At 56.7% G+C, this 21,041-nt stretch overlaps 1 protein-coding gene across 1 annotated transcript in view; it reads left to right on the plus strand.

The window, feature by feature from the left end:
* CDC45 (cell division cycle 45) overlaps positions 1–21,041 on the plus strand; it is a 42,571-nt gene that overhangs the window by 20,232 nt on the left and 1,298 nt on the right. Inside the window, 10 exon segments of the mRNA XM_020996315.2 lie at positions 2,561–2,680; positions 3,225–3,356; positions 6,131–6,229; positions 9,772–9,933; positions 12,254–12,392; positions 12,505–12,588; positions 16,468–16,508; positions 16,510–16,584; positions 17,171–17,247; positions 20,083–20,149. Of these exon segments, the coding sequence (XP_020851974.1) occupies positions 2,561–2,680; positions 3,225–3,356; positions 6,131–6,229; positions 9,772–9,933; positions 12,254–12,392; positions 12,505–12,588; positions 16,468–16,508; positions 16,510–16,584; positions 17,171–17,247; positions 20,083–20,147 (994 nt within the window). The 3' untranslated portion in view covers positions 20,148–20,149.

Here is a 21,041-nt window from a genome sequence, read left to right on the forward strand (position 1 = left end):
GAGGTGCTGGGGTGGGTGGGGGAGACCACTGGTGGGGCCTTAGCTTTCCCTTCCCAGGCTCTGGGAACAGGGTCTGGCTAATAACATGCACATATTAAGCTACTACTGTGTGCAAGGCCTTGGGGATATGAAGGTGAAACAAACCCCATTGCAGTCCAGCACCTTCTTTTCTGCCTCAGTGGGCAGGACGTATAGAACGTGCACGCTGATAAGTATGTACGTGATGACTGGAGATGGTCCCTGAGCAAGCCTTGAAGGACGTCATGGGGTTCTAAGAACTGGTGGGAAGAGGGAGTGCATTACTGGTGGGGGCACAGCCTGAGCAAAGAGCTGGAAGTGCACTATGGGTTTGGGGAATGGCACGTAGGCCACTTTGCTAGAATGTAGAGCGTGAAAGGGCTTTGGACCCCGAATTGGGTTGTGTGGATTTTCATCCTGGTTCCACCTCTGACTCAGTGACCATGATGAAGTCATCTTTATCTCCGTGGGCCTTAGTTTCTCAGTCTGTCAAATGGGTTGAATAACCTCCCCTCTGTGTATCTCCTAAGAGCTGTTCTGAGGAGCGAGAGGGCTCTTGGGAAAGAAATCTGAAAATGAAGAAGTGTGTTCTGAACACGTGGGACTGTCCCCGTGGCCAGGATCATTCACACCCTCTGTCCTCACCCCCAACGTGGCAGCAGCCAGTGACACAGTATGCAGGGTTTTGCAGTGGCGTCTTCCGTCCAAGCAAGGCCAAGGCCTGGAGTCTGAGTTGCTTCCATGCTTCCTACCACCAGACCTTTGTACAGGCTGTTCCCTGTGCCTAGAACACTCTCCCCCTCTGCTCCTGCACATCCTTCCTTCAGGGCTGAGCTCCCACACTACCCTGACTCCCTCCCTCCTGTGCTTACTTACCTGGTGTCTACTCATCTCTATACTCGTGGTAGCCCCCAGGTGGATAGAGGCCCCTTGAAGGCTGGGAGGGCTTCAGTTTCATCTTTGTACCCTCAGGGCCTAGCCTAGTTCCTGGTACACAGTGGTACATAATAAATGTTGGGTCTTCAGCCTCCATGGCTATGGTGGGATGATGCAGATAAATCTTCGGCTCTCAGAGCAGGGGTTCTCAGCCTAACATCCGTGGGCCCCCAGGCATTCTGCCTGAGGGCAGATTGCAGGCCATCTGTGAATGTGGATGGGGGAAAAACATGCCACCTTTGTTTTCCCACCTCTGGCTTCCTTGTTTTATCCTATGCATTTTGGAGAAGGGGTCCACAGGCTTTACCAGACTGCCAGAGGGGTCCAGGACCCCAGAAAAGGGAAGAGCCCTATTGGTGACTTGGTTCCAATCCCTGCCCTGTGTTCCTAGGCAAGCTAAGCTCTGCCTCAGTTTCCGTATCTGGATGTTCTGAAGTCAGAAAGGACAGGGCCCCCACGGACCGAGCCAGGGCTTCCCTCTGCAGGACAGGGACAAATGCCCTTCTAGGGCCAAGGAAACTTGGGGTCCAGTGTGGCTTGGGGGGCTGGGATTTGAATTTGTGGCACCTCCTGATGGGGTGGGCTTGGGGCCACGTTGAGAAACATAGAGTTTTGGGAAATGGCTTTAATTTTCTTTCTTTTTTAGTTGAGGTAGGAGAGGTTCTCTGTTCTGAGGCCTCCCAGCCTCTGACCTTCCCAGTTCTAAGGCCCCTCCCAGCTCTGACATCCCCTGTTCTAAGGCCCCTCCCGCCCCCTGACACCCCCTGTTCTAAGGCCCCTCCCAGCTCTGACATCCCCTGTTCTAAGGCCACTCCCAGCTGTGCCATCCCCTGTTCTAAGGCCCCTCCTGCCCCCCCTGCCATCTCCTGTTCTAAAGCCCCTCCCAGCTCTGCCATCCCGTTCTAAGGCCCCTCCTGCCCCCTGACATCCCCTGTTCTAAGGCCCCTCCCCCCTGACATCCCCTGTTCTAAGGCCCCTCCCGCCCCCTGACATCCCCTGTTCTAAGGCCCCTCCCAGCTCTGCCATCCCCTGTTCTAAAGCCCCTCCCAGCTCTGCCATCCCCTGTTCTAAGCCCCTCCTGCCCCCTGACATCCTCTGTTCTAAGGCCCCTCCCAGCCCTGCACACAAGCGTTTCCTCTGAGATCGTGTCTCCTGACATGACTGTCCTGCATGGTGGAGCCCCAGTCTGGAGCACTCCTCTCCATCCTCTGCCTCCTCCAGATAAGGGATGTCAATGAGGGTTTCTGCTTTTCCTGCAGTTGCTTGGGTGGCTTCTGGCCAAGCTGGGCCTGGTATCTCGGCGTCTGGGCCCCAGCTCTCAGTCCTCTGTGCCAAGAGCATGAAGGACACACAAAGCCTCCTGAGGACAGACTCCAGGAGGGGAGCTAGGCCCTCTCTAGAGCACCCCACTGCCCCGCCCGCACCCCTTCTGCTCTCCCCTCCGCCCCACAGTGATGGTGCTCGCCGGGAGGTGGGGCAGTGGCACCTCCTGGGATGTCTGAGCCTGGTGGGAAGGGCCAGGAGAGGGCGTGAGCTGTACGCAGGCACGGGCAACCGCCATCGTGCGAGGAGGAAATCCTGACGGCCTGGGCCATTTTTGTTTCAGAATGAAGTATGTGACCGATATTGGGATTCTGCAGCGTCATGTCTCCCGACACAACCATCGCAATGAAGATGATGAGAACTCCCTCTCCATCGACTGCACACGGATAGCCTTTGAGTACGAGTATCCTTGTGTGGGGGAGGGGTGAGCAGGGGCTGGGCCGCTCCCCCCCATCCACCTTCCTTAGACCCTGGGAATTGGGCATCAGGGGATTGCCCCCCCCCCCCAGCCCTCCCACGGGCTCTGGCCCTGCACAGAGCCCCAAGCTTGGCACTGAGGGAGGGATGGGACATATGAACCTTAGGGCCCTCACTCTGGGGCAGCAAAGGCCTCACTGGCCTTCATGTTCTAGAGGACGAAACTGGGGCTCAGTGGGTCATGTGATTTGTCCAAGGTGACCCAGGCCATAAGAACCAGAAGCCAGAGCTGTGCTAGGCAACCCAGGGTCCTGCCCAGTATGGGATGGGCCCCTTGTCAGGAAGGAGCTCCGGAGGAGGGTTGGGGGGGGAGTGTCTGGGGCCCAGAGGGGGTGCGAGAAGGGAAATCGAGGCAGTACCACTGGCTGAGAGCGGCAGGGACTCCCAGCTGCAGCTGCCCCTGTTGGGAGGGGGACCCCAGGACTTCTGGACGTGGCCTGCCATTGTCTTTAACGCCCGTGGTGTTCCAGCCTGCGCCTGGCCCTATACCAGCACTGGTCTCTCTATGACAGCCTCTGTAACACGTGCTACACGTCAGCTAGGCTCAGGCTTTGGTCTGTCCAGGGCCAGAAGCGGCTTCAGGAGTTTCTGGCTGACATGGGGTGAGTTGGCTTCAAAGTCACAGCGGGGCTGATGACGATGACCCCATTCTGCCCTCGGCCCCGCAGTGAGATAAGGGGTGCAGGGGGCAGCCTCACTTTACAGAGGGAGGCTAGGGCTCGGACAGATGCAGGGCCTGGCCCATGGTCACACAGCTGAGGCTCAAGCCGGGTCCTCCCGAGGCCGACACCAGAACCGTCTGGTGTTTCATCCGCTGCCCCATTTGCCCCCACCCCCAACATTTCTCTGCTAGCTAAGGGCTGAGCTCTGGGGTAGTGGCTTCATGGACAGCTTCTGGTTTCATATCACAGTGATTTCTAAATACAGTCCTCCCCGTCCCTTCCCCAGAGAGCCCCCCAGCTACAGAGGTTCTGGAAAGAAGAGCCGGGTGTGGTGGCAGATGGACCCTAGCCTCTGCTGCTGTGGAGACAGGGACAGGTGGATGGCTCGAGTCTGTGGGATCCGAGTTGCACAGGGACAGACGCTCGTGGGGCGTCGCTGCTAAGTCTGGAACTGAATGTGGTGGGCCACCACCGAGGAGGGAGAGGGAGGGGCCCCAGGATGCCTGAGGAGGGAAGAGACGGCAGTGTCAGCAAAGAGCAGAGTCTGAGGTTCTGTGCTGATGAGGGAGAGACAAGAGGAGGGAGGGGGGGAGAGAGACAAGAGGAAGGAGGGAGACAGGAGAGGGAGGGAGGGAGAGAGAGAGACAAGAGAGGAGACAGGAGAGGAGGGAGGGAGAGAGACAAGAGGAGGGAGGGAGACAGGAGAGGGAGGGAGGGAGAGAGACAAGAGAGGGAGGGAGACAAGAGGAGGAGGAGACAGAGAGAGGGAGGAGAGAGACAAGAGGAGGGAGACAGAGAGGGAGGAGGAGAGAGACAGAGAGAGGGAGGAGACAGAGGAGGAGACAGGAGGGAGGAGAGAGGGAGAGAGACAAGAGGAGGAAGGGAGACAGGAGAGGGAAGGAGGGAGAGACACAAGAGGAGGGAGGGAGACAGGAGAGGGGGGAAAAGAGAAGAAAGAGAAAGGTAAAGAGGGAGGGAAGGGAGAAACAAAGAAAGAGATGAGGACAGAGGTAGGAGGGAAGAAGGGAGGGATGGAGGGAGAGAGGAGAGACAGGATGGAGAGAGGAGGGAGGGAGGGAAGAGAAACACAGAAAGAGAAAGAAAGAAAGAGATTTTTAAAGAAAAAGAAAAACCAACAAAAGCGTTTCCTCCAAACTAGCCACTGCGTGTGCAGGGTCTGGGTGTGCATGTGGCGTTTCTCACCCGTAGCCCCCCACCTCCCAAAGGAAGGAGGGTGCCCTGTCACTTGTGGCGTCGGGCCTTCCCGGCATGTCTGTTACAGACAAGTCCCTCTCCGCGCTCTGATCAGGCATGTGTAGGGATGGCCTCTTAGGGAGGTCTGGGTCTCAGATTTGATCAGTGTGGGGCTCCTCCCAGTGTGGAAAGCCAACCAGTAATCTGGTTATTACTCAGAGACTAGGCTGCCTGGGCTGCCCGGAGGCTGTGACTTGTCTGGTCATTGGCCGGGATGCCTCAGAAGAAATCAGTGGAGCAGCATTTATTTAGCCCCTGCCAGGCCAGGCTGTAGGAATGAAGCAATCTTGCCCTTCAGGACTTCTGTTCTGGGGGAGCCAAGACATGCCCAGACTTCTCAGTGCAAGGCCAGGTAATCAAAGATTTATTAGGCGCTTTCTATGGTGGGGGAGGCGCTGACAGCTGAGGCTCTAAGAAAGGCCTCATGGAGGAAAGAGGGGGATGGGTGCAGAGCCTTGAAGGAACTCGGGGATTCTTCAAGATGGAAAGACAGAGGGCATTCCAGGCAGACTGCCTGTGCACAGACCCGGTCATGGGAGACGGAGAATTAGGAGTGCAGAGGCCAGCAGGCCAGTGTGGCTGCGTTCTAGAGCCCACGAGAGAAGCGGACAGGGGGCCTGGAAAGGCAGATTGGAGCTGACTGTGGGGGCTTTCAGTGCCAAACGGGAGGCGATGGGGAGCCATTGATGGATATTGAGCAGGGGAGGGATCTTCACTGTCACATGTGGAGGATGGACTGCAGAGGGGTGGCCCATTTGGAGCCAATGCATGCAGTGGTCCAGGCAAGAGGTGACAAGAGCAGTGGGGCAGTTAGAAGGGGCCTCAGGGGCGGTCAGAAGGGGCCGCCGGGGGGGGGCCAAGGGGCTGGGGGGGGGGATCAGAAGGGGCCGCAGGGAGCAGGGCTTCTGGGCTGCGTGTCTGAGTCTACAGAGATAGTCAACCGGGGAAGAGAGGAGGGAGTCGGGGGGTAGGCTAACGAACAGCCATGTTGAGTCTGAGATGCCGGCAGGCATCCAGGTGGAAGTGTCCAGTAGGCAGTTGGTGATGGGGAATTCAGGACGAAGGGACCTTGGGGTGGAGATCATAACTGAACCTGTGGGAGCTGTGAGGTACCTACGGGAGGGAGAAGAGAGAGGGGGCAAGGACAAATCCTTGGGGGATGCAGGACGTGGGTGGGGACCCAGCCAAGGAGACCAAAAAGGCACAGCAGGATTGGCACCTGGGTTTTCCTGACCTCAAGCGCGGCCCTCTCTCTGCGCTGCCCTTGCCCCCCTTAGAGACGATGAAGCCCAGCAGACATCTGTCCGTCTGTCCGTCCCTCCGTCCGTCTGTCTCCCCTTAGCAGGAGATGATGGATTTCATTCCTTGTCCTCACGGGGCTCCTGGTGTCCCGTTATGGGGCGAAGGCTCTTCCTTTTAGCCATGCTCACGGATGTCACCGATTCTCTCTGTCTTTGCAGGCTCCCACTAAAACAGGTTAAGCAGAAGTTTCAGGCCATGGATGTCTCCTTGAAAGAGAATCTGCAGGAAATCCTCGAAGAGTCTGCAAACAAATTCGGGTAAGAGTGGCTTGTGTGGGTGACTGTTGGGCACGGCGTGGCTCCCCTGGGCCGGGCTTCTCTTATCAGAAGTGCTGTCTCCTGTCCTCCCTTCCTTTTTAACAAGCTTAGACTGACGGCAGGAATACTGTTTGATCAATGCCGTTTGTTCTCACGTCACAGTGATTTCCCCGCTGACCCCTCCCTGGTAACAAAAAGAAAGTTCACAGAGTCCCAGTGTGAGAGGTTTGGAGCTGGAAGGGACCTTCAAGGCTGTGGAGTCTGACTGACCCACTTCTCAGATGAGGAAACTGAGGAAGGTGGAGGGTGCAGTGGCGTGCCCACAGTCACACGACTGGTCAGTGTCTGTGGTGGGCCATGCTGCCTGGTCATCAAAGATTTATTAGGCACTTTCTATGGGCCAGGCACTGGGGGTACAAGCGGGCAGAAGACAGGCAGGCCCTGCCCTCAGGGAGCTCCCAGTCTAGTGGAGGATGGGCCAACCAGCCAGAGGGAGGTCCCGGCATCACCAGGCTTCAGAACAGGCATCCTGCAAAAGGTGAGATCAGAGCTGGGACTGGGAGGTCAGTGGTCCAGGCCTGGGGGCAGCCAGAGAGAAGGCCCGGAACCTGGGGTGGGGGGGCATTGTGCTTGGCGAGCACATTCCAATGAGAGCTTTATTCTGTCCCTCCTCCCAGGAAGCCGGCGTCGCTAGATGGTGGACCACGTGTCAGGGAGGGAGGTGTGAGAACACTGGAAAGGAGGAGGGGGCCGGGCCATGGAGGGCTTTGAATGCCAAGCAGAACTTTTTATGTTTGATTCTGTGGGCCATAGGGAGCCACAGAGTTTGTGGAGTAGGGGTGGTGTGGTCTCACCTTGGTTTTAGGAAAATCCCTTTAGCAGCTGATGGAGGATGGTCCAGAGAGGGGGGAGACTAGAGGCAGGCAGACCCCCCCACCCCAGCAGCTGTTGCAGTAGTCCAGGCGGGAGGGCGTGGGGGCCTGTGTCGTGTTGGGAGCGGATTGGAGGGCCATCGACCCACCTTGGCACCCGCCTGGATGTGGCTGGGCATCCCTTTCAAGAGGTCTGACGGGCCCTTGGAAATGCGAGACAGGAGGTCGGTGAGTTAGGGCGGGATGAGTGTTATCTGAGAATCCCCTGCTAATTGGATCTGTGGGAGCTGATGTGATCACCAAGTGATATGGTGTAGAGAGAGGAGAGGAGAGGAGGGGGTGCCGGACAGAGCCTGGGGCCCCTCCCCCCGCTAGCAGGAACAACCTGGATGATGAGCTCAGAGGGAGAAGTCAGGCAGACACTGATAAGATGACTGCCGGCTGGCGGTGCATGCCACATTCTGCACCTGTAGTCCCCCACCTCTGCCGCAAGGAGGGTAGTAAGTTCAGCCAAGGACACAAGACCGAGGAAGGCCCTGTCTCACCCACTTGGGCAGCGCGCGGAAGCTGGTCATTGCCTGAGGGAAGCGCGGCCTCCGGCTCCAGCTTCCAGGTGCTCACCCATGGATCCCCCTTCCCCCACGGCAAAGACAGATGGGGCCTGTAAGGAGCTTCTGGCTGGGAGTCCAATTTTGAATCTAAATTTAGGCTTCTGAGGCTCCACGTAATTGTTTGGTGAAATGATTGTGTCTGTTCCTGCCATAAGCAAACAGGAGCCTGTTTACATTTAGGAGAGCCTGTTTCCTGGAGCCTGGCCTGGTTTTTGGGCCACCCTTTGCACAGATGTGGGTTTTAAGTTCCAAAGATGGGGGTGGGGTGGTGTAGACAGAAGGGCCCTCTGACTAGATGGAAGCTTTGGAGACCTGGGCTGTGTTCCTGGCTCCCAGAATCCCTCAAGTGTGAGATTACAGAGTCAGAAGGCCCCCCAGTGGCCATATAGTCCAGCCTATGCCCCACCACAGTGGCCTCTGCTCAAAGACCTCTAGTGATGGGGAACTCACTCCTTTTCGGGCAGCCCATGCACTCCAGGGCAGCTCTGGTGGGAAAGAATATTTCCCTTGGATCAAGCCTAAAGCTGCCTCGGTGGCTTCCACCTTCAGGGTGGGTTCCTTGGACCCTCCCTTCCCCTCCTGGAGACCAGACGTGGCCAGCTCTAGACTGCCAGTGGCTGGCCAGACTCCCGGCCTGGCAGAACCAGATTAAAATGAATAAGGAAATGAAGTGCAATACAACATAGATGACAGTGTTAATACACGGTTTCCTAAGACAACATGCGGCCTGCAGGGATGGCTTCTGTTTGAGTTCGATGTAGCCCAGCCCCTCCTCTCTCCAGTGTGGGCATTGATTGAATCCAGGAGCTGACATTTCCATGGTACTTTACCCATGTCTGTTCTTCTCTGAGGTTCCCTCTGCTTCTAACATTCTAGTGGCTGGAGTAGGCTTGGGTTCTAGGTCTGCCTCGGATGCAGTTGGTTGTGTGACCCCAGGCAGGCCCACCAGCCCCCCCACCCCCAGCTGCCTTGTGGTAGTTTGGTGACCTCAGTCCTCTGGCAGGGAAGTGGATATTCCAGAACCAGAGGATTACAAGGCCAGAGTAATTTCATTTTCCCCTTCTTTGTGGGAATCTCTCTGAATTGTACCACATGCTTTTCCAGCTGCTTCATCAGATGATTCAGACTTTCACTGAGTGTGTTTTTGTTACCTGTGGGGATCCTTAGGAAGTGACATGCCCAGCTCTGCTCTCATGCTGGTCTACCCTTTAGGAGCTAAAATCTAGAATGCCAGAGCTGGGAGAATTTAGATCATAGAATGTCAGAGCCAGAGGGGTCTTAAGACAGGAGATGTCAGAGCTGGGAGGGGCCTTAGAACAGGGGATGTCAGGACTGGGGTGGGGGAGTGGCACTTAGAACAGAGAATGTCAGGGCTGGGGAGGGGGGTGAGTGGCGCTTAGAACAGGGAATGTCAGAGCCAGAGGGGCCTTAGGACAGGAGATGTCAGAGCTGGGAGGGGCCTTAGAACAGAGAATGTCAGGACTGGGGGGGGGTGGCACTTAGAGCAGGGGATGTCAGGGCTGGGAGGGGCCTTAGAACTGAGAGCCTCTCTCACCTCAACTGGAAAATAAAGAAAAATAAAGGCCTTCTAACAAATAATGTAGAGTCAAGCAAAACAAATCCCTGCCCCAGTCATTTCCTCAAACTCTGCCTTTCTCAGTGTGCCCCCAAGCCGGTCCCCCTGTCAGGAGGTGGGTGACATGCTTCATCACAAGACTCTGGGATCCTGGGTGGTCGTTCACTGCTAAAGGTTCTGGAGTCTTTCAAAGCGTTTGTCTTTATGGGGTTGTTCTCACTGTATACGTGGTCCTCCTGGTTCTGCTCACTTCCCTCTGCATCAGTCCCTACAAGTCTTCTTGGGCTTCTCAGAGCCCTCCCCCCATTTCTTACAGTCCAGTTCTGGCCCCCTGCATGTTTAGATGCCATGACCTGTCCCGCCATTCCCTAGCTGATGGGCAGTGGGGGAGCCGCTTTGGAGCCGAGGCGTCCCCCTGTCGGGTTTCCTGTTTCCTTTGGCTCAATCACAGAGGACTCAGCCTCTTTTCCTTCTCCCTTACAGGATGAAGGACATGCGGGTGCAGACTTTCAGCATCCACTTTGGGTTCAAAAACAGGTTCCTGGCCAGCGACGTGGTCTTCGCCACCACGTCCTTGCTGGAGAACGTTGAGAAGGACGCCTCCGGGACGGACAACTTCATCAGGGCCTTGGACAGTCTCTCCAGGTGCTGGGCCAAGGGGACCCTCCTCTCCTTTCTCCTCGCCTTCCTCTCGCCATCGCAGGCACAGACCCAAGTTCTCTGTGATTAGTTATTGCCGCCTCCACAGTGAGGCAGCACAGGGAGGCCCCAGCATGTGGCAGAAGCCATCGGTCCAACCCCTCTTGTGTCCAAAACTGAGGCTGAGAGAGATGGAGGGGGATGGCTGTGGTCACATGGCTCCTAAGGGTCTGAGGCAGGACTTGAACCCTGGCTCCCAGCCTCCCATTCCAGTGCTGTGTGCGCAAGTGAACGGCTGATTAATTTATGAAATGGGGCAGGCACGCCCGGTTCTTTGGGTGTGCACCAGGAAAGGTCACAACCAGCCGCAGGAAATGAGGTGGCAGTCACCATTTAATAAGGCATAGAGGGCGTGGGGGCAAACGGCAGAAAGCACAGAGGCGGATGGCGCAGGGATGGGCGAGGGGATGGTGGAGGAAGGCAGGAGGGGGAGGAGGAGTATGGACCGGCGAGTCACTCACGTGACCACGCCGGGCCCCATGGAGCTGCTGGAGATGGAGGAGGCCTGGGGAGTGGAGCCTGAGGTCCCTTTTCATGAGGTCTTTGGGGCACAGACAGTGTCTCGTCTGTCTTACCTTCGGGTGTTCCAAGGTTGTCGGTAAAACCTCAGCATTACCCTGGCGACGGCCTCTCAAAGGCAGTATGCCTTTGGTGACCTGCCAGAGGTTCACTTGTGGGAGGCCCAAAGGCCCTGGCAGCAGTGCCACTTACCCAGAGGCGATTTGGGGTCGTCTCTAGTACAGTCACAGACTCTACCCTTAGATCTTCGGGTCTTTGTGTGGGCGTTCCGGGCTTCCTTCTGCTGTCTTATTCCCTGCCCCTGCCTCTTCGTGCTGGCTGCTTAGACACTTCCTCATTGTGCTGTCTACAACGGGGGTGGGGGTGCTTGGGGCCCAGAACGAGGTTCAGTTTTAACACATCAGCCCCCCCCCAAGGGAGTGTCTGGACTCTCTGAAGCCCTCAGCCTCCTCATGGCTTGGAGGCCGTGTCCATAGAGATGCTGAGGAGGAGGGGGCCAGAGGGCAGGTGCCCAAAGTCACAGTATGAGGCTGGGCCACTTAGAGAAGAGGACACAAGCAGCGAGGTGGCACCGGCCCTGGAGTCAGGAGGACCTGAGTTCAAATCCATCTCAAACCAGACACTTGACACTTACCTAGCTGTGTGACCCTGGGCAAGTCACATAACCCCATTGCCTAGCCCCCAAAAAAGAGGACACAAGCCCAGGAAGGGACAAGACTGGTCCAGGGTCACCCAGCTAGTGAGTGATGGGACCCTGGGCCTCTGGGTCTGGGCCATGGTTCTTTCCACCCTAGCACACTGGCTCCCTTAGACCTGGAGTAATGGGCCACGGGGCCTCTCGGGACCAGTCCAATAATCCCAGTAACAATAGCGAGCGTTTGGGCAACACCATCAGGTTTGCTGAGCGCTTTACAAACGTTAGCTGATCTTATTGTCCCAATGGCCTTGGGAGCTAGGTATTATCCCCATTTTACAGGTGAGGGGACTGAGGCAGGCAGCGGCTAAGGGACTTGCCCAGGGTCAGAGCATGAGGGGTTGGAGGAAGGCTTGGCCTCTCTCAGTGCGCAGAGAACAGCCCCACAGATGCCTTTATTTGGCCACAGCAGCTCACGCCTCTGGAGGATCTGCTGAGGCCTGGAAGGGCTGGGACCCCTTGCTCACACTGACTTAGCGCTTGGGGTCTGCAGAGACCTTTACCGACACTTAGTTACTTGATCCTCACAACGACGGATAAGGAGGTGTTGGCCCAGGGGAGTCAGGGTCCTCGTGGCTAGCTGGAGTCAGGTCTTTGTGATTTCCAGCACACAGAGAAGACAGACAGTGGGGCAGCCTTGGAGTTGGGGGACCTGAGTTCAAATCCGGCCTCAGACATGTGACACTTACTGTGTGACCCAGGGCAAGTCACTTAACCCCTATTGTCTCACCAAAAACAAAAACAGAAAAAAGAAGGCAGACAGCACTCTCCACTCCCCGACCCAGAGGCCAGGATGCACCTCCGTCCCTGCACAGACTCTGGCAGGGCCCCCCCTTGGGAGGGACTTCAGGTGGAGGCCCCAAGACTGACCAGACTGTGGGTCATCTGAGCGCCAGCCTGGCCTGGCCTGGGGAGGCTTGGCCACGTGGTTGGCGGCGGCCTGGCTGCTGGGGGATGACTTTTGTGTGGCCAGAGCAGCTCCTTGGAGAAGGGTTGCAGTTCCGACGGAGGGACGGGGTGAGCCCACGTCTGTCTGTTTGCTCTGCCCTGCAGGAGTAACCTGGCGCAGCTCTACCAAGGCCTGGAACTGGCCAAGAAGCAGCTTCGGGCCATCCACCAGACCGTGGCCAGCTGCATCTGCACCAACCTCGTCATCTCCCAGGGGCCTTTCCTCTACTGCTACCTCATGGAGGTACCCCAGCCTCTCCCCTCTCCTCTCCCGGCCGGGGACGCTTGCTCACTCGCGTTTCTAGCTCCAGGCTCTGCGCAGGCCCCCTCACGGCTCCTCTCTCCTCCCTCCTCAGGGCACGCCGGACGTCAAGCTGTTCTCCAAGCCAGTGTCACTGGGCCTGCTCAGCAGATATCTGCTGCAGTCCTTCATTTGTTCAGTAAGTGCCAGTGGCGAAGTGAGCTGGGGCAGGCAGGCACTGGGCCCCAAAGAAAGGCCAGACGGGCCCCTGCCCGTCTAACAGGATGACAAATGACGAGGTGCCCACACACTAAATGTAAAGTGGGGGAACGGCTGGGGGCACCAGGAAGCACCTCCTACAGAAGGCAGGATGGGAGCTGAGGCTTGAAGGAAGCCGGGAGCAGAGGTGAAGGGGAAGAGCATTCCTGGCCTGGCACACAGCCCGGGAAAACGCCTGGAGGTGGGAGATGGCCCCTTGTGTGTGAGCAGCTCCAAGGAGGCCAGTGTTGCTGAGTCACAGACCGTGTGGAGCAGTTTTAAACGTCCATTAGTGGCCTTTGTGTCTGATCCTGGGGGGTAAGAGGGAGCAGGGAAGACACGTGGCCAGCCTGAACTGTAGGAATGTGACTCAGGTAGCGGAGAGGATGGATCGGAGCAAGGAGAGACTGGAGGCCAGGGCACCAATCAGTCAGTTGTAAAGTGAATTAGAGGGGGCGCGGTGTGAGTGGAGAGAAAGGGGCACATGGGGGACATAGCGTAAGAGAGTTACAGTGAGACATGGCCGTAGGTCAGATCTGTGGCCTGGGGAAGAGAGGAGTACAGTCTGACCCTGACTGAGGAGGAGAGCCTTGGTGACTGGGGGGCGAGGCAGCTAACGTTTCCAAGCACTTGCTATGTGCCCGGCACTGTGCTGAGCCCCTTTACCAATGTTATTTCATCCCCCCAACAACCCTGAGAGGTGGGCACTATTAGTAACCTTATTTTACAGATAAGGAAACTGAGGCAGGCAGGTAAAGTGACTTACCCAGGGTCACACAACCAGCACATCTGAGCAGTAGGTTTTATAGCCAAGCCACTCGTGTCCAAAAGCTGCTCTGAATGTGTTTGGGGGATGGGTCTGCCACGGTGTCATGGCACCCACTGACGGGCTTGCACAGAATGGACGGTGTGTGCACACGCTGTTCCTATTCCATTTCCAAAGGCTGAGGTCACGTTGTCAGGAAGATGACAGAGCAGAGAAGTCACAAGATGTCCCCAAACCTCAGCAGAACAACTGAGACCCAGTTGCCAGAGGCCAGAAGAAGAATGTGGGTAGGAGGTGAGGAAATGAGATTGTGCAGAGAACAAAAGCCCGAGACGGCCTCCGAGCCATACGGCTCCCCGCCGAGAAGAGCAGGCCCTCCAGGAGAACTTCAAGAAACAAGCAGCTCACCCGGGCTAAACTAAGATCCCATCAAAGGCGAGCTCCAGCGGGAAGCCAGACAGAGGCCTTGGGGATGGACACCTGGCCTTGAGGCATTTGGGGATTTTCGTTAGAACTTACCGGGCATTTTTTAGAAGAGAGACAGAAAAAAAAATTTTAAGGTGCTCTCCGGATACAAGTGAAGGTTGTTTTTTTTTCCCCTTAAAATGTGAAATAGAAATGGAAAGATCGACCAAGAATTGGTAATGGTGGTTAAGTGGCTCAGAGACGTGGCCAGCGGGACGCCTTGGGAGGAGAGGTACACTCCAGCCCCATGTGAGAGTGTGGAAGAGATCCCAGCTACCTGCCTGACGGCGCAGCTCATTCCAGGACGTGCACCATGTTTTTCTAGTTACAACCTAACCATATCATTGCCCCTGATTAGCCTCCGAGGACGGAGTCTGGGTTTCACTTCCTCCAAAGGCCTCCTTGGAAGTTTCCCCATGTATTTCGGAGCCCGCCCTCCACCCAGGCCCCACCCAGCTGGGAAGGCCTTGGCACCGGCTTGGTGAGCCCCCCTTGGTCTGTCTGGGGACCGGCCTTATCAGAATAGTTTGGCCTCAGTGATCTCTGAGATGCTGTGAGATTCAGACATTAATCAAAGACTTGGCCACCAAATGAACTTTACTGACCTATGATGCCGTCTGGGACACGCAGTGTCCATTGGCTCTTTATGTCCTCCTTCTGCGGGGACTGTGTCTATGTAGTGAAGAGCAGGCAGAGGCCGTAAGGACCTCATCTCTTAGACTGTGGGTTGTTCTTAACGTAACTGTTGATGCACTCGATGTAGCCTTTTTCCACTGACCAATGAGGGGAAACAGCTAGAAGAATATAATCACTTACAGACTGACCCACGGGGGAAACGTGGCCGGAAGAATGGAACCCTCCAGACTGACCCACGAGGGGAAACATGGCCGGAAGAATGGAACCCTCCAGACTGACCCACGAGGGGAAACGTGGCCGGAAGAATGGAACCCTCCAAACTGACCAGTGAGTAGGAATGTGGTTAGGAGAATGGAATCCTCCAGACTGACCCACAAGGGGAAACATGGCCAGAAGAATAGAACCCTCCAAACTGACCAGTGAGAGGAAATATGACTAAAAGAATGTAATCACTTACAGACTGACCCACGCAGGGCAATGTGCCGGCACCACTTCCAAAGTTGTGTTCTCACCAAGGAAACCAGCAAAGTTAAATAAATGGATTGTAGTTAGAAGAGAGCATGGCCCACGGCCTCCCCTTGGGGACCCAAATACAGGAGTTGGTGGCATTGATTTTATCATTGACCTAAAGGGAAGAAGATCTGCACGTGTTTCACGGGGACCTCGGTCCTGTCCCCTTCCCTATAAGGGCACAAACCAACAGGAAGTTGATGCCACCTTCTGCATCAGCAGAACAGACACTGTACAGAACATGGAAGGGCCTCCGCTCAGCCCACATCCTTCTTAATAGCTTCTGGTCAGAGGATTTAGGATGGAAGGCCCCTCAAAACTCCTTTAGTGGACTGTCTGTGCTTGAGGAAAGGGAGACCTGAGAGGCTGCAGGACCTGCCCCTGGTCCCACAGAGCAGGGATTCAGGCCTGTCCTTCCTACACGGGATGGAAGTGGACCTAAGAGGGGGACCATGAAAATTATGTTGGAAAATTAGGCCCAGGATCAGGAAATCCGAGAGGCCCAGCGCTTGCAGACCACTTGGAAGCCTCGTGCTTGTGCAACCACGGACCGTTCCCTGGAGAAGGGAGCTGGGGGCACTGGCCGTGGTGACAGCGACTTCAGGCTTGTCTCATCCGAGCAGTCCCTCGGCAGGGATTCTTTCTGTGACATCAGCAACCAGGCGTATGGTACGGGCATCGGAGTGAGCTTTGCCAAAGCAGGAGGAATAGAATGTTGGAAGAGTCCACAAGAGGGTGAGCTCACTTCTGGCTGGAGAGATGGTGGAGGAGGAGCCAGTCCTGCGAAGAGAGGCAGGACCTCCAGTCCTGTTGGTGAAAGGAAGGTCGTTAAGCGCCAGCACCATGCTGTCCCCTGCCGTGTGCCTCCAATCGCCTCTCTGGCTCTGCTCCTGCTAACCCGCATGCCTTCTGTGCCCTGAACGCCTTCCCTCTCTCCTCGAAGACTAACCGGTACGTGGAACCTGCAGCTTCTTCCACTGGCGGATGCTTCCGATGATGTCATGACACTCACGCCTTCAGGGAACTTCATTAGCACCTAGCCTGTGCCATGTTTAAATGACCCCAGGTCCCTACCCTCTCTGGGCTCGATGCTGTAGTAAGAAGGGGGGCTTGCAAGGAGCAGCTTAGAAATCCTGCCTCTGCCATTTTGTTACCTCCTCATCCGTGAAAGGCAGGGCTTGGACTCGGCAGCCTTGGGGGTCCCTCCCTGCTCCCCAGCTCTCTGATGGCTCCGCCTTTTGTGCAGATCCGTCCAGAGCCTCGTAGGCAGCCCAGGAGGGTGCCAGGTGTGACCGCCGCTCTGGGTGAGGCCTGACCAGGGATGGACACGGGCCTGGGGGAGCCTGGTGAGGGTCCTGGTGGAGGATGGGGGGCATCACCAGGATCAGTGACTCTGAAGCGTCGGCCGGGAGTCCATAACCACGTGATCTCTGTGCCTCACAGACAAAGAACAAGCGTTGTAAGCTGCTGCCTCTGGTGATGGCGCCCGATGAGCGTGGAGCACGGCACCATGATCATGGTGGGGATCCCCCCTGAGACGGAGAGCTCCGACAAGAAGAAGTGAGTGTCTCCTTCGTTCTCCCTCTCTGGGCTGGCAGGGCAGACAATCTGGGGAGGGTTCGATCCCAGCCCTGAGGTCAGACGCTGAACCCCGGGCAGGGCTTTGTGAAACCTGCTCCTCTTATGGAAGAGCAAACCGTCTCAGACTGAGCATGTCCTGGGGTTTAAAGTGAGATGAAACCTAAGACGACATCTTGGGCCAGTCACCCCATTTGTAGATGCACAAGCCAAGGCCTCGGGAGGGAGAGGGGCTTACCCAATGTCACCTGGCTCGTAGTAGCAGAGTCAGTCGGGGTGAACTGAGGTCCTCGGGCTCCAGACCAGCATCCTTTGCCACTGGTCTCTCTTTTTTTTGGAGGGGGAGGGGATGCAGAGGACGGGGCTAGGGCGTGCCTGCTTCCTATGTTCTGGTCCTGGGTCAGGGGGAGGATAGGGACAAGCGGTGTGGCCCCACTGCCGCTGACCCTGGAGGATGCCAGGGGCCGAGCTTCCTGGGGGCCCTGGCAGACCCCTGGGCAGGAGAGGGTTGGCTGTGGCCCCCCCAGCTGAAGAAGCCTCCCTGCCAGGGCTGCTCCTTGTCTTGTAGCTTTTTCGGGAGGGCGTTTGAGAAGGCCGCCGAGAGCACAAGCTCCAGAGCCTTGCACAATCATTTTGACATGTCCGGTAAGAGCCTTTCCCTCTTTGGTGACCCAGGGGGCCAGGGGGGATGTTTGGCGAGTCAAGGGACCATCCTGACCTCCTCCCCAAACCTCAAGGACGCAGCCTAAGCTTCCACCCCATGAAACAGGCCCTGGGAGAGACGGGAGCAGGGCAGGCGAGAACAGCTGTCCTGAGCTCTCCCAAGCATTGAGAGATGGGAGGGGCCGAAAGGTCAGGAGCCGGAAGCCCACCATGTCCTTCTCTGTCCCCTGCTGGCTCCCCACCTCCCACATGTTTCTGACACCCATCAAAGCATGGGTACATGTGCTCTGCCACGTGAGGGTCCTCTTAGCTTTTCTTAGCCTCAGTTTCTTCATCCTTAAAATGGGAGCAGTCATACATAAACTACCTGCCTTACTGTGTATGTCGTGAGGACAGAGCTTTGTCGGTCACAAAGCGCCATAGTAATGGGAGTGGTTCTTCTCCATCCTGACCTGGGGAAAAGCGCCAAGGAGGGGAAGGAGGGTCCTGGGCTCCCAGGTTGTCTTACCTGCGCCTTGCCTGTGTGACCTTGGGCAGGTCACTGACCTTCCTAGACCTCGGTTTTCTCATCTGCAGAATGAAAGGGACTAGAGAGATAAATCCCCAAGGCCTCTCCCAGCTCTGATATCCCCTGTTCTAAGGCCTGACACTATCTGTTCTAGGCTCCCTCCAAGCCCTGATATTCCGTTTTAACACCTCTCCCAACTCTGACGTTCCCTGTTCTAGGCTTCCTCCCAGCCCTGACATTCCCTGTTCTAAGGTCCCTCCTACCTCTGACATTCCTTGTTCTCAGGCCTCTCAGTCCCCCCTGGCTCTGACATCCCCTGTTCTAAGTCCCTCCCAGCTCTGACATCCCCTGTTCTAAGGTCCCTCCCAACCCTGACATTCATGACATTCCCTATTCTAGGCCTTCTCCAAGTTCTGACATCCCCCATTCTCAGGCCTCTCAGGCCCCTTCCAGATCTAACATTCCTTATTATTAGGCCCCTCTTAGCTCTGACATTTCCAGTTATAAGGTCCCTCCCAGCTCTGACATCCCATGTTCTAAGGTACCTCCCAGACCTGACATTTCCTGTTCTAGGCTCCCTCCCAGCTCTCATATTCCCTGTTCTAAGGTCCCTCCCAGCCTTGACATTCCCTGTTCTAGGCCCTCTCCCTGTTCTGACATTCCCTGTTCTAGGCGCTCTCCCAGTTCTGACATTCCCTTTTCCAAGGCCCTTCCCAGCCCTGACATCCCCTGTTCTGGGCTTCCTCCCAGCTCTGACATCTGTTCTCAGGCCTGTCAAGCCCCTCTGTCTCTGATGTTCTCTGCTGTCATAGCCCTCTCAGTCTCAAGCCCATGGTTCTCTAACCCGTACTGAGCCTTTGAGGAGTGTATACCGTGGGTACCCAGACCAGGAGAGGGTGGCATACTCTCTCTCTCTTTTTTTTTTTTAAGAAAAGCCTCTCTAAGAACTGGCCTTGCTCCTGGGTCTGACAGCTGTGAGTTCCTCATTGGCTCCCTGTCCTGGGCTCTGCCTCCAGATCATTCCCTTGCCTCAGGCTGGAGCTGGCACAGAGCCCGCAGGGGACCCACCAGCCCACTATAATTGGGGGGGAGCCTGTGCCTGCTTGGGCCCTGCTGCCCCCTTCCAGGCCTCCCATGCATAGCCTGGCCACCAGGCTCTGATTAGCTTTTGTACACGTTTCCCTGGACCCGCTCATCTGCCTGGGGCAGATACAGGGGCTACCCCCTGGGAGGGACGCCCGGGGGACCAGAGGCCACATCCTGACCCACGGTGGTTACATGAGCAGAATGACCGCCGACCAGGTGGGACCCGCGGAGCAGCGGCCGCCCTCTGTTGATGAGAAAAGCGTCTGCCTTTTCAGGAGATGCAGAGAAAGAAAGAAGGAAGGACGGGGCAGCTAGGTGGCACAGTGGATAGAGTACCGGCCCTGAAGTCAGGAGTACCTGAGTTTAAATCCGGCCTCAGACCAAACACCTGACATACTTACTAGCTGTGTGACCCTGGGCAAGTCATTTAACCCCAATTGCCTTTAAAAAAAAAAAAAGGAAGGAGAGAGAGAGGGAGAAACAGAGACAGAGAGAGAAGAGAGGGAACCTTGGGCATGTCTGCCTTTGCCGTGTCAGGCGTGTGCAGGGGCAGACCTCCCGTGGACCGGGCCATCCCTCCCTTTTGGGGTGGGGAGGATTTGCAGTTGGGGCCCATGGGACCAGCCCAGACCCTGCTCCCCCCTGCCTGTGGGACCCTGGGAAGTCTCTCCTAGGGAGTGGGGGCGGCCTTGCTTTCCCCTTCCATCCAGTGAGGGCCTGCAGGCCTGCCTCCCGGGCGCTTGCCCTTGGGTTCAGGGCTGCTTTTCATGGTGTGGAAGCTGAGTGCAGCCTGCAGATGTTTCAGAAAGCCCCCTTTGGTGGTGGCTGCCTGTGAGGCTTCATCAAGAGGGTCATCGTCATTAGTAGCGCTGTGAGAACTCTCAGTCCCTGTCCCCTCTGTCCCTGCAGGCCCTTCTGTTTACAGGCCCTCCCTCCCCTGGGCCCGGCTTCCTTTGCTTTGTCAGACCCACATGCAGCTCCTGAGGATGACGAGGGTGGGGGTGAAAGACCTGGCAGCCAGAGCCCCCCCGTGACCTTAGTGATGTGGGGATTATTGGGGGGCAGGAGGCCTGGCAGCTGCACCCCCAGACCTTGGGGATGTGGGGATCTTAGGTGGGGGGAGCAGAGATGCCGCCTGGCTTCTGAGCATGGCTTCTGGTGGGGGGTAGGGTTTCCCCATTAGTCTTTTCTCTCCCTCATGTGCATTTCCTTCATTCATTCAGTCATTGAGCTCAAGGTGGAAGACCGAGGCAAGTTCCTGGATGCACTGATTTCTCTGCTGTCATGAGGGTGAGTGTGGGGGCGGCAGGAGCGTCCCTTGGCCGGCCCTCGAGGGCAGGCCTTTCTGCAGTGTGAGGGGCCTAGATCTGGAGCTGGAACGAGGATAATTACTGATGATGACAACGGTCAGCGTGTTTATAACGCACTTCACGTAACATTGTATCTTCCCCAGGGAGACAGGTGTCATTATTGTCCCCATTTTAGAGATGAGGAAACTGAGTCCAAAGGAAGCAAAGTCAGTCAATTGGGGTCTTACTGGTAATAAGGGTCCAAGACAGGACTTGAACTCATATCTTCTAGACTGAGTCCAGAAGGGGAGACGCGCCAATGCAGGTCTAAGGGATTTGCCCAGGGTTACCCAGCTGGCGGAGGACAGGGCTGGCCGTGGTTCAGCTCGTGAGCAAACCATTCCTCGGCTTCGGGAACGAATATGCCGACCCAGACTTATGTCTGACAAAGGCCAGATGGGCAGCCTAAGAGTGAGCCCCCCAGCCTCCCCAGGGTGCAGAGGTGGAGCGTCGGAGCCAGGTGATGTCAGGACTTGAACCTCCCTGGACTCTGAAGCCTTTGGATTTTGAAAGGTCTGAAGCTTGTGTCCGGGGGCTCTTCCCAAAGAAGGCCGAGGCAGAGAGAAGCTGGAGGGGGCTGTGTGGAGCAGTGGACAGCACTCACTCCCGAGTCAGAAGGGACTCCGCCGTCTGATGGCCCCTAAACTGAGAGCCCTTGGTCAGCATCTCCCCCGGGGCTCATCCACACTTCCCTGGGCACACCCCCAGTGAGGGGAGAGCCCACTCCGTGTCCTGGTGGCCCTTCGGGGCTGAGATCTAATCCTGCCTCAGACACTTCTTGGCTGCGTGACCTGGCCCATGTAGCGTCACTGCTGTCTGCCTCAGCTTCCTCA

This window comes from Phascolarctos cinereus, unplaced genomic scaffold, assembly GCF_003287225.1.
Source record: "Phascolarctos cinereus isolate Bilbo 61053 unplaced genomic scaffold, phaCin_HiC Scaffold_4;HRSCAF=312, whole genome shotgun sequence".
Classification (NCBI taxonomy): domain Eukaryota; kingdom Metazoa; phylum Chordata; class Mammalia; order Diprotodontia; family Phascolarctidae; genus Phascolarctos; species Phascolarctos cinereus.